Source organism: Scatophagus argus, chromosome 10 (assembly GCF_020382885.2).
Source record: "Scatophagus argus isolate fScaArg1 chromosome 10, fScaArg1.pri, whole genome shotgun sequence".
NCBI lineage: Eukaryota > Metazoa > Chordata > Actinopteri > Scatophagidae > Scatophagus > Scatophagus argus.
The window spans coordinates 807,104-819,495 of NC_058502.1; the positions used below are offsets into that span (position 1 = coordinate 807,104).

The 12,392-nt window shown below is 45.7% G+C and overlaps 1 protein-coding gene across 19 annotated transcripts in view; it reads left to right on the forward strand.

Moving 5' to 3' along the window:
• Nucleotides 1–12,392, forward strand: part of LOC124066151 (NLR family CARD domain-containing protein 3-like) — a 39,637-nt gene that overhangs the window by 19,630 nt on the left and 7,615 nt on the right. For 3 of the 19 annotated variants that reach the window (XM_046402319.1, XM_046402309.1, XM_046402318.1), the window contains 6 exons: nt 6,983–7,090; nt 7,240–9,049; nt 9,158–9,331; nt 9,447–9,620; nt 9,883–9,929; nt 10,014–10,529. The exons of 6 other annotated variants lie outside the window; for them this stretch is intronic. In XM_046402319.1, coding sequence (XP_046258275.1) covers nt 6,983–7,090; nt 7,240–9,049; nt 9,158–9,331; nt 9,447–9,620; nt 9,883–9,929; nt 10,014–10,529 — 2,829 coding nt within the window. Of the gene's footprint in view, nt 1–84; nt 2,761–3,575; nt 4,361–4,675; nt 4,828–4,939; nt 5,057–6,683; nt 6,763–6,867; nt 7,091–7,239; nt 9,050–9,157; nt 9,332–9,446; nt 9,621–9,882; nt 9,930–10,013; nt 10,530–10,562; nt 12,149–12,392 lie in introns of those variants that run through there. 10 more of the 19 variants (XM_046402317.1, XM_046402316.1, XM_046402314.1 and 7 more) reach the window with 10 other exon arrangements.

The window sequence follows — 12,392 nt, forward strand, 5'->3', positions numbered from 1 at the left end:
GTAAGTGTGTTTCACTCATCCAAAGCTCCAAGTGAAAGATCAGATGATCAGATGAGTAACCGCTGCTGTTTTTCTGTCCATCAGATTCCTGTGAGCTCACACTGGACACAAACACAGTAAACAAAAACGTCAAACTGTGTGACAACAACAGGACGGTGACGTGTGGGGAGGAGCAGCAGTCATATCCTGACCATCCAGACAGATTTGGTTTCTTTCCTCAGCTGCTGTGCACAGAAGGTGTGACTACTCGCTGTTACTGGGAGGTGGAGTGGAGAGGAGAGGTTTACATATCAGTGAGCTACAGAGGAATCAGCAGGACGGGATGCGGTGATGACTGTGTGTTTGGGAGGAATGATCTGTCCTGGTGTATTACCTGCTCCAATGGTCGTTACACTGTTTGGCACAATAACAAAGCAAAGTCCATCTCCTCCTTCTCCTCTGTGTCCAACAGAGTTGCAGTGTATGTGGACTGTCCTGCTGGCACTCTGTCCTTTTATGAAGTCTCCTCTGACACTCTGATCCACCTCCACACCTTCAACACCACATTCACTGAACCTCTTTATCCTGGGTTCAGGTTCTGGTCTACCAGGTCTGGATCCTCAGTTTCTCTGTGTTCTGAGTAGGAGGGTCTCCTCCTGTCAGAGGGGCTCACTGCTGACCAGATAGTTTAGCCTGCACAGCCTGTTCCTGGGCCACCGTCTTGAATCACACGTGGAAGTCGTTGCTTTAAGGCTGAAATTGATGCAAGGTTCATCAGAAGTTCATATATTTATTATTTATTAGAAAAGTGTTTACAGAACAGCCTCAGAGCTGAACTTCAGGTTAATGTGACTGGTCACGAGGTTAAGGGAATTCAGTTATTTTAGATAGATATACTTTATTGATCCCAGGATGGGAAAATACAGTTAGCATCATGAGTACAGATATTGACACACATTTACATGGATACTTGTACTTATAAAAAGCACATTATCTGCAAAGGACACTTACTTCAGCTGAGTACCAGCCCGAGCATACGGATCACACACAGCTCATGTTTGTCGGTAGGAGCCTGACGTGCCTTAGTCTGTTCGCCTCGTTGCTTCCTCTGCCGGCCGTTTTGCTTTCCTGCATGACAACAACAAAACTGTCCATGATGTGGATCCAGACTGACTGCATTGTGGACCCACAGCAGGCATCTGAAGCAGGGGAAGCCAGCTGGGCTCATTCAAACTGCATGAAATTAAGCACAACCTGCAAACATATATAATCTCTGCTTCTCGCCACGTGTGATGCGGCTCAGCTAAGGACACACTAATACATGTGATTCTGTCTCACTTAACCTTGTTTTGTGCCCTCCTGTCTGTAGCTGTTTAACCTGTCATTATATCCATATGTGCCTTTATATATCACTGTTTTGAATCCCAAAAATTGCAGCCGTCCTCCGTTAAAGGAGGTCGCAGGTGTACATTTCCATGTGCACCGTTCAGGTCCGTCCGTCAGCAGCCCGCTTAAAAGCCCATGTATCTGCCCTGTGGCCTTCAGAGGCAGCAACGAGAGGGCAGTGACATACACTCACTCCCACTCCTGCACAAAATGAACACATATTAAAGGATGGCAGCTTTGGTCCTCATACAGACGTACCATCTGAAAGCTTCCTTTGGTTTTCTCAGAGCTGGCGGGTTCACTTCATGCCCAGACTCTTCTGATCCTTCACATGACCTCACTGTAGCTGATGGAACAGTGGAATCTCACCAGTCCTGCATCCTTCTTAAAGCACTCTTAAGAAGAAGAATCAGCTTTATTGGCAGTATATACTGTGTGTTTTTACATACACACACTGAATTTGTCTTCTGCATGTAACTCATCCTCAGTTGAACACCCAGCAGATTACATGCAGTGAAACACACACAGGAGCAGTGGGCAGCATCAAGCAGCCAGCTAAAGGAGAGCGGGAGCATTTTTGTTTCGTATTAGCTGCTTCTCCGACCTCCAGGCCACGGCTGCCCCCAAGTCTGGTAAGCAAGTAATGTCAGCTCTAATTCCTGAGAATAATTCTGTCTTTTTGTGCTCTGGCTTCCATGACTCACTGTGGAGAGGAAACCCCGTCCCGTGATTGGTTTGCCTCACCTATGCCGCTCACTGTCTCCGCTCAGAGGCAACTGCAGCATCTTTAGCTTCTGTGTGAAGGCTCGAGGCTGTGGGCCGATGCTCATCGTCTGTGTTCGCCGCTCACAAAGCTGTAAGTGCTCTCTCCTGCTGGCTTATTACTACAGCCAATGTGATGGCTTAACTGCTCAGCTCTCGTGTTAACTCACTAACCTGTTGTGTGAAGCCACAGTCAGCGCAGATTCAGCTGGCTTCACTGCATGTCCTTTTCTTCTAATTCATGTCCAGCTCCTCCTGCAGATGATTGCAATGAACTTATTATTCAATTTATTTGTCTAAAGTGGACCTGACTGAAATACAGACGGGATGTTAAAGTTGTTTTATTTAAATGAAATTTTCCGTCACTTTGACAGGACTCAACATGTTGACACTGAGGGTAGACTTCGTGTTTGGTTTTACTGATCATTTCCCTGCTGAAGCTCATGACTTGACTGTTTCATTAAGGTGCTTTTATGGCTGAAAGCAGTTTTCTAAGAACAAAAACACTTTTTAACTTTAAGTTTTAAGGTACTTCGTTGTGTTTTTGTCTTGAAGAGCTCGCACTGATGTCAATGTGTATGATTTCTGTCTGTATTGTCGTTCTTGTTCAATAAAGTTAAATAAAAAAGAAAACTTGTATTTGGATTTACTTCAGTAAAGTAGCAATACTGCAATACAAAAATACTTTATTACGTATTGAGAATGTCACTAAAACTATCAGCAGGATGGTTCTCCCTTGTGAGTCGGGTCCTGCTCAGGGTTTCTTCCTGTTAAAAGGGAGTTTTTCCTTGCCACGTTCTGCTTGCTCGGGAGTTCAGGCTCTGGGTCTCTGTAGAGCACCTAGAGACAATTTTGATTGTATGAGGTGCTATATAAATAAAACTGAAAGTGAATTGAATTGAAAACTTGAGTAAAAGTAGTAAAAATTCAGAAAAGTGACCAACTGCCTGTTACTGTTATTTTATTGAATTATTTCTGCTGATACATCAGTACTACTTAGTGTTTCATGTTGCATTTAAGAGATAATGTGAGACTATAAAGTAACTACAAATATCTCATTTGTCATCTCTACAACAGCAGAATGACACCAAAATTTGAAGGTAAAAGGCTGATGGTTGGAGAGTAAGAGCAGTTGATGTTAGTCGATTACTTCTGTTTCAAATCTGAGGCAACAAAAGTGTCGCCTCCGGTTTCTCCACCACTTCCTGCCACTGTTAAAACCTTTACGTGCAGAACCCAAACATTAGGACCAAACCTGACACTCAGATTTACTCACTTTACTTTATGACATTCAGCCATAAACACAAACTCCTCATCCAAACCAGCACCAAACTGTCAGATGGAGACAGAAAAAGGCCTGAAATATTCACTCACATAACAGTGAGCAGAAAACGTCATAAAGCTGAGTTTTGTTGTCTTGAAGCATTTGTTTCTCTGAGGTGGAAGAGGAAGAGGAGGACGAAGGTGTTTCGAAATGAGTCCAGCTCAAACCCTCTCAGTGGGTAAGTCTGCTCTTCCTGATGTTCCAGATGTGAAGGACTGCGCTTGTTGTTTAAGAGCTGACCGACAGAAACCCGTGTGATGAAATGTGTGGTTGCAGTTCCTCTCCATGAGGGGGAAGACGGAGAGGAAAGTGTTGCTCATGCAGCCAGCCTTGTGACGCGAGAGCCTTTCACTCTTCACCACAGGAACTGTACGTTTTCCTGAAGTGCACACAATAAACGTTTTGTTGTAGAAAAGGCAGATTTTTTCTTTTTACATTTTCATTTTGGTGTGAAAGCGGGCGTAAAGGATTACAGCAACGTCCTGGTGAGTCATCCCGGCCTCCCCAGGAGCCCCATGTGTGATATCTGTTTACGTTTTAGGAGTGTATAGTTAACGTTCTGTGAGAATGTTGGTGCGTTTCATCAGTGAACTCTTGAAGCTGAAATCCTCATGTCAGTCAAACGCAGACTGGAGGCCTCCTCCTCCTCTGGACACAGAGAGGACATCTTCCCCAGGGTTCAAAGTCCCCTCGTCTTGAGGGTCGGGCCAGTGGCCTGAATGCGGGATTGACCCTGATCCAGTCCCAGGTGGCGTCCGTGTCCGCTCCGTCCTCCTGTTGGCTTTGATTGGAGGACCTCCTGTGGGCGAGAGTGAAACTACAAGCGTTATCAGCTACGTTTTCATTCGATTGTAGTTACTGATGCAAGCGTGTTTGAGCAGCATTTTACTGTTGCAGCTGCTCCAGGAGGTTTGAACTATTTTACATTGGACTAAAGATTATGTTAAATAATTTACTGATTGTTTTCTCCATTAATCGACTGAATGGTTGGTTTGTAAAATACTGTGAAAAAATGTTCCAATCATTCAGAGCTCAAAGTAACACAATGTTTTTTGCTGATCAACAACTTGATTATTATACTATCATAAATCAACAAGTTGTTACCTTTGAGAAGCTCTTTTTGTATTTACTGTCCTCATATCTATAATAGATATAATATATATAAGATAGAATAATAGAAGTCCTCATATGAATTGCATCTAAAAATTGTTATGTGCAGTGTTGGTCATGTGACTGACAGGACTGATGACAAATGTTGTTGTGTTGTGTGAAGGTGTGAACTGTGCCATGAATCAGTGTGAGGAGACACAGGAGGGAGTCCCTCCCTCTAAAACCACTCTGTGTGGGGAACCTGACAGCCAGACCAGACCTCACAGGTGAGATGAGGATCTCTGACTGTCCAGGACTCTTCTCCATGTCTCAGCTCAGCACTCACATCACTCCACCATCATTATTCACACTCACAGCTGTGTGTGTGTTGTGCTGAAGCCCAGGACCTGGACCCGAGCACGGACCCGGATCTAGGCCTGAGCTCAGCTGTGTGTCCATGAAGAGCGAGGTGTCAATGGAGTCTCCTCTTCTTTTTAGAAAATCTGCTGATGGAGGGTAAGAATTTAAAACTGATAGAAAAGCACTTGTCACACAAACTTATTGTCTGTGTCAAAACCCTGAACATATTTTTCAGTGGTTTTCCACTGATCCAGCATGCTTATGTGGGTTACCTGCTCGTTTGCCTGCCTGTATGTTTTGCCTACTTTTCCCTGTCGATTCTCTCAGCTGCTAATGTTTTAACTGTGGCCTTCGCTTGTGAACATTTGTGTCACCAATAAGTCACTGAACTGTTACTGTGTGCTCAGTTGAGATCAGACTTCATTGATCCCTGAGGGAGAAAAAATGTATAAAAATGATATAAAAGATTATCTAAAATAATAAGAACAATAAATTAATAAAATTAGAGAAATACAAGGTTATATTTACAGTACAACTAATGTACAGTCGTGTACAGAGGATTTATACATGTATACAGCAGAGGTATTGCACAGGTTAAGAGTAAGTAAAAATGGCGGTTTATTGGTGGTGACCTGAGGATTTAGGTGGTCCTGCCATACAGGAAGAGTCACCACCCGGGACAAAGGACCTTTGGTAGGGTTTCTTCCTGTGCTGAGGGTGCAGCAGTCTGTAACTGAAGGAGCTACTGAGGATGAGGTTGTTCAGGATGCCTGACAGCTTGGCCAGCATCCTCCTCTCACCCACCACCTCCCCTGAGTCCAGAAGACAGCTCAGGACAAAGCTCGCCCTCCTCATCAGCGTCAGTCTTTTTTATCCCTCTCAGTGACACTTCTGCTCCGGGCGGTTTGGAGAGGACATTTTCCTAAATGGCGAGCCAAGCTTCCTGAAGTTCCTCACTGACATCTGAATACAAAGTGGTGTTTTTCATGTCAGCACTACTCTACCTGCACTTCATTTGGCCTGCTGCTTGCCTCCTGTCAGCTAGCCTCCAGCCTGGATTCCCTGTCCCTGTAACTCCTGAACCCTCTGAACTCTTTTCAACGGGCCAGCAACCATCTTTCACTGGCTTTTTCTTTGCCATTTTCAAGGGGTAACACCGAGGTGGAATCCCCAGAAAACCAGATTAAGGTAGGGATTTCCCTGGTAACCTGAACCCTGATCTCTACCTTTCTGCCTGCCTGTATGTTGTACCTGCCTCATTACTTTTTCAGAATTCCAGGCTACTTCTGTTCAAATTTGTAAGCTTGTGTATCTAGATTTCACACACGTATCACTGAACTGTCCCTGTCTGGTTGTCTGCATTTCCTTTTCCTTGTTACCTCTTAACCAGCTGCCTGATGGCCTGGCAGCCGACCACAACAACCAGTCTATTACAGGCAGACACTGTGAGCAGCTCCACCGGAGCAGCTGCAGGTTATTGGTGCTCCAGGGCACTTCAGCAGTGTGCAGTGAGGGAGAGGGAACCTTATAGAGGAGTTGGTAAGAGCTGTTTGGAGAGATCCAAACCGACTAATGAAGCATAACACTGAGCTGAAAGCGACAAACGGCTGCAGGCTGAGTGCTGACTCGCAGTGGGATCAGCAGGACCAGCAAAGCTTTACCACCTCAGGGAGTCGTCTCGTTCACTGTTCACATCCGAATATCACTTTGTGGATTTTCAGCTTGTGTTTGTGTTTGAGCAGACAGACTTAATGTCAGCTAATTCTTCACGATTCCTCCTCAGAGTTAACCAGGAGAGCTCGGAGATTCCCATTGGTCAGTCTGCCCTGCAGCATCAAACAGACTTGGACGACATTTTTATGGTCTGGACAACAACTAGTTTTGCTTTTCTTTTGTTCCCGACAATGTCCATGTTGCATTTTTCAGACTGGTGGATTGTCAGTCTGTCATTTAAGATTTGATTCCAGGTGCTGGAGGAGAGCATTGTCAGTTTTGTGAAGAACGAGTTGAAGAGGTTCCAGAAGGTTCTGCGTACTGATTACCCAGAAAACTATTTTAGAGAGGATGAAGACGTCCTGGATGGTGAGGATGAAGAGCAGAGGAGGAGCAGCAGGGAGGCATTTCTGAAGATCACACAGCACTTCCTGAGGAGAATGAAGCAGGAGGAACTGGCTGACTGTCTGCAGAGCAGTAAGAGGATTTCTCTCAACATTTAATGAGCTGGAGAAATGAGACATTTGCCAAAGTCTCAAGAGATCAACATACACTCATATACTCATTCTTTAAGGGAATGGAATTATGAAATACTTATTGATCTTCTTCCTTGTTTGCTTGTTCAGGAAATCCTGTTCCAGTTTGTTTCCAGCATCAACTCAAATCTAAGCTGAAGAAGAAGTATGAGTGTGTGTTTGAGGGGACTGCTAAAGCAGGAAACCCGACCCTCCTGAATCAGGTCTACACAGAGCTCTACATCACAGAGGGAGAGACTGGAGGGGTCAACGATGAACATGAGGTCAGACAGATTGAAACAGCAGCCAGGAAAACCAGAAGACCAGAGACAACAATCAGACCAGAAGACATCTTTAAAGCCTCACCTGGAAGAGATGGACCAATCAGAACAGTGATGACAAAGGGAGTGGCTGGCATTGGGAAAACAGTCTTAACACAGAAGTTCACTCTGGACTGGGCTGAAGACAAAGCCAACCAGGACGTCCACTTCACATTTCCATTCACTTTCAGAGAGCTGAATGTGCTGAAGGAGAAGAAGTTCAGCTTGGTGGAACTTGTTCATCTCTTCTTCGCTGAAACCAAAGAAGCAGGAATCTGCAGGTTTGAGAAGTTCCAGGTTGTGTTCATCTTTGACGGTCTGGATGAGTGTCGACTTCCTCTGGACTTCCACAACAATGAGATCCTGACTGATGTCACAGAGTCCACCTCAGTGGATGTGCTGCTGACAAACCTCATCAGGGGGAATCTGCTTCCCTCTGCTCGCCTCTGGATAACCTCACGACCTGCAGCAGCCAATCAGATCCCTCCTGAGTGTGTTGACATGGTGACAGAGGTCAGAGGGTTCACCGACCCACAGAAGGAGGAGTACTTCAGGAAGAGATCCAGAGATGATGAGGAGCAGGCCAGCAGAATCATCTCCCACATCAAGACATCACGAAGCCTCCACATCATGTGCCACATCCCAGTCTTCTGCTGGATCACTGCTACAGTTCTGGAGGATAAGTTGAAGACCAGAGAGGGAGGAGAGCTGCCCAGGACCCTGACTGAGATGTACATCCACTTCCTGGTGGTTCAGTCCAAACGAAAGAACATCAAGTATGATGGAGGAGATGGGACAGATCCACAGTGGAATCCAGACAGCAGGAAGATGATTGAGTCTCTGGGAAAACTGGCTTTTGAGCAGCTGCAGAAAGGCAACCTGATCTTCTATGAATCAGACCTGACAGACTGTGGCATCGATATCACAGCAGCCTCAGTGTACTCAGGAGTGTTCACCCAGATCTTTATAGAGGAGAGAGGACTGCACCAGATGAAGGTGTTCTGCTTCGTCCATCTGAGCGTTCAGGAGTTTCTGGCTGCTCTTCATGTCCATCAGACATTCATCAACTCTGGTGTCAACCTGCTGGCAGAAGAACAACCAACATCCCAGAAGTCTGAAACAAGAACAGATGAATCTGCAGAGACACAGTTCTACTGGAGTGCTGTGGACGAGGTCTTACGGAGTCCAAATGGACACCTGGACTTGTTCCTTCGCTTCCTTCTGGGTCTTTCACTGCAGACCAATCAGGCTCTCCTCCGAGACCTGCTGACAGAGACAGGAAGTAGTTCACAGACCAATCAGGAAACAGTCCAGTACATCAAGAAGAAGATCAGTGAGAATCTGTCTCCTGAGAGGAGCATCAATCTGTTCCACTGTCTGAATGAACTGAATAATCGTTCTCTGGTGGAGGAGATCCAACGCTACCTGAGGTCAGGAAGTCTCTCCACAGATCAACTGTCTCCTGCTCAGTGGTCAGCTCTGGTCTTCATCTTACTGTCATCAGAAGAAGATCTGGACGTGTTTGACCTGAAGAAATACTCTGCTTCAGAGGAGGCTCTTCTGAAGCTGCTTCCAGTGGTCAAAGCCTCCAACAAAGCTCTGTAAGTACAGAGGTAGTTGGGTTTATTTGCCACATTTTAAATAGTTTCTTCTCAACAGGAATGAAAAACACCTTACTACTTATTTTTCCCTTTTTACTGTATTTCCAGACTGAGCGGCTGTAACCTGTCAGAGAGAAGCTGTGAAGCTCTGTCCTCAGTCCTCAGCTCCCAGTCCTCCAGTCTGAAAGAGCTGGACCTGAGTAACAATGACCTGTGGGATTCAGGAGTGAAGGTGCTGTCTGCAGGATTGGAGAGTCCAGCCTGTAGACTGGAGACTCTCAGGTCAGGATTTATCAGCTTGCTTGTGACCTGCGTGAGATTGTCTTTGCTTATGTGATTTGAGTCCTCACAGCCCCTTGGGATTATGTGAAATGCTTGTTGTTTGGTGTGTTTGCAGGTTGTCGGGGTGTCTTATCACAGAGGAAGGCTGCGCTTGTTTGGTCTCTGCTCTGAGCTCCAACACTTCCAGTCTGAGAGAACTGGACCTGAGCTACAACCAACCAGGAGACTCAGGGGTGAGACTGCTGTCTGCTGGACCAGACTGCTCACACAGGAGACTGGACTCTTTACGGTATGGAGGGTAGGGATGTGCAGAGAGCCCAGTATCATATCTGTATTTACTGAGGCAGTGAAATATTTGTGTTCCATTTGACAATAATGAGTCGTAGTCACCAGCCAATAAGGGGAAGCTCTTGTGAACTAAAAGAACATCAGCTGACAAGGAACGAGTGCTACTCGTGGACATTTGTAGAGAATAACAAACCTCTGTGTATGAGCGTGATGTTCTCGTTTTGAAAGATGATGTGCTGCTCTGACTCTCCTCCTCCTCTCAGGGTGGAGCCTGCTGGAGGTCGATGGCTGACACCGGGGCTGAGGAAGTGTAAGTGTGTTTCACTCATCCAAAGCTCCAAGTGAAAGATCAGATGATCAGATGAGTAACCGCTGCTGTTTTTCTGTCCATCAGATTCCTGTGAGCTCACACTGGACACAAACACAGTAAACACAAAGATCAAACTGTCTGACAACAACAGGGTGGTGACACACGTGGAGGAGGATCTGTCATATCCTGACCATCCAGACAGATTTAACAAGTGGCCTCAGGTGCTGTGCAGAGAAGGTCTGACTGGCCGTTGTTACTGGGAGGTGGAGTTGAGGGGACATGTTGACATATCAGTGAGTTACAGAGGAATCAACAGGAGAGGACACAGGTATGACTGCAGGTTTGGAAGGAATGAACAGTCCTGGAGTGTGGAGTGCTCTGATGGTGGTTACTGTGTCTGGCACGATAACAAAGGAACGCCTGCCTCCTCCTCCTCCTCCTCTCCTGCCTCCAACAGAGTTGCAGTGTATGTGGACTGTCCTGCTGGCATTCTGTCCTTCTACCGAGTCTCCTCTGACACTCTGATCCACCTCCACACCTTCAACACCACATTCACTGAACCTCTTTATCCGGGCTTTGGGTTCTGGTTTGGCTGGTCTGGTTCAGTGTCTCTGTGTTCTTCGGCTTAACCCTAACCCTCTTAGACAAACTTTGACACCACTGATGTTAGATTGTTCTGACTGGAATGGTTGAGAGCTCTGGTGGATAAGACAAGACAACATAAGATAAGATAAGATTTGATAATCCTTTGTTAGTCCCATAACTTGGGAAATTGCAGTGTTACAGCAGCCAACAGAATGCAGAGGGTGCAAAGCATGCAACAATAAGAAGGATGTCCATTCCAGAAGAATAAAAACACAGCAAAACAAGTACCTGCAGCTGTACACAGTACAGAAAAGAAAAAGACTATTTACACTAGAGTCCCTCAGGTTATGATTAGTGGATGGATTATTTATTGCACAGATTTGTTTCAGGGACTAAGTAAATAAGAACTAATCCTTGTATTCTTGTGTCATCTGCGTTGATGGAACCGACACGATGCAGTTCATCATTTCACCACCAGATGTCGCCACATTTTTATGACAGCAGAGAAAAGCCCGTCGTCATCTCCGCTTGTTGACTCTCGATAAAAGTTTACTTTCACTTTGGACCAACGTTATGACGCAGATAGTTTTCTCCATCTAAACCAGCAGCCGAAGCTTGTGTACCAAGATTTAAAAGTTTTACTCGTTAACACAAGCTGTCATTAGCTCAGTTACATTTTGGACAGCAAACACCTGCCGCTGGATTGTTCGTTTGAGAGTTTCATAACTCATAAACATCCGCCATTAAAAATATCCGCCATGTTGTGTCGGTATTTTGGAGTCTTGACGGCGGACTGAGAGCAGAAGAAGAGTTAGCTGAGCCTCAGTAGGTGAGTCGTTACTGCTGTGTAGCCGCTCTAACGGCAGCTTTTCCTGCCTGAATCAGGCTGTGGAGGAGGCGGAGACGAGCCGCAAACTGCGGCTTCCGCTCGGCCGGACAGCCGCTGGAGAGCCGCTGTTGGTGTCGGTGACTGGTCGGTCAGTTTACTGACACTGACGGTACAGGACGGCTGTGGACGCAGCAGGTGGGAGCATTTCGAGGCCAGTGAGGAGCTTAAACAGTTCATTTTTGTCATTAAATGTGTAGCTGTCAGAGCTCTTAACACTCCGACAGCAAGAACTGGAGTTTTATTTCAGTTTGTGCTTAAATGTGTTGAGTAATTAGAGGATAAAGATTTGACTTAAATAAATGTTTTAATATATTGCCAGTAAGGGCTGTACTGAGACTGCCAGTCTTTTACTTTAGAAGGATCTGCCTGCCTTTGTAACCTGCAGTGGTGGAAAGTAACAAAGTACATTTACTTTTACTCAAGTACTGTGCTGAAGTACAGCCTTGAAGTACTTGTATTTCACTTGAGTATTTCTGCTGCTTTATACTTGTAGCGTCCTACATCTCAGAGGCAGAGGACGTGTGATTCAGGATGACTGATAAGTTTAACAGAGAAACGATGCAGAGGATGATTTCAGTTGATGTGCACATGAATGACTTGTGTTTCCTGTACAGATGAAAGTGTGTGTTAGCTGATGTGGATGTGAGTTGAGCAGCATGAATCAGTGTGAGGAGACGCAGGAGGGAGTCCCTCCCTCTAAAACCACTCTGTGTGGGGAACAGGACAGCCAGACCAGACCTCACAGGTGAGATGATGAACATCTGTAACTGTGCGTTTATCTGAGATAGTACGTAGTTGTCAGTATTAAAGTAGGGCTGGACAAGCTGATCTCAAATCAGAATCAGGAGAAGCTGTCACATGTAACAGTAACGTTTCAGAGTCGGTCAGAGCTGATTTCCTTCATTTATCCATAATGCCAAAAAAATGCCCCCCCCCTTCATTAGCCAGCTGATGTGCCCTTGAGCAAGGCACTTAACCCCCCAACATGG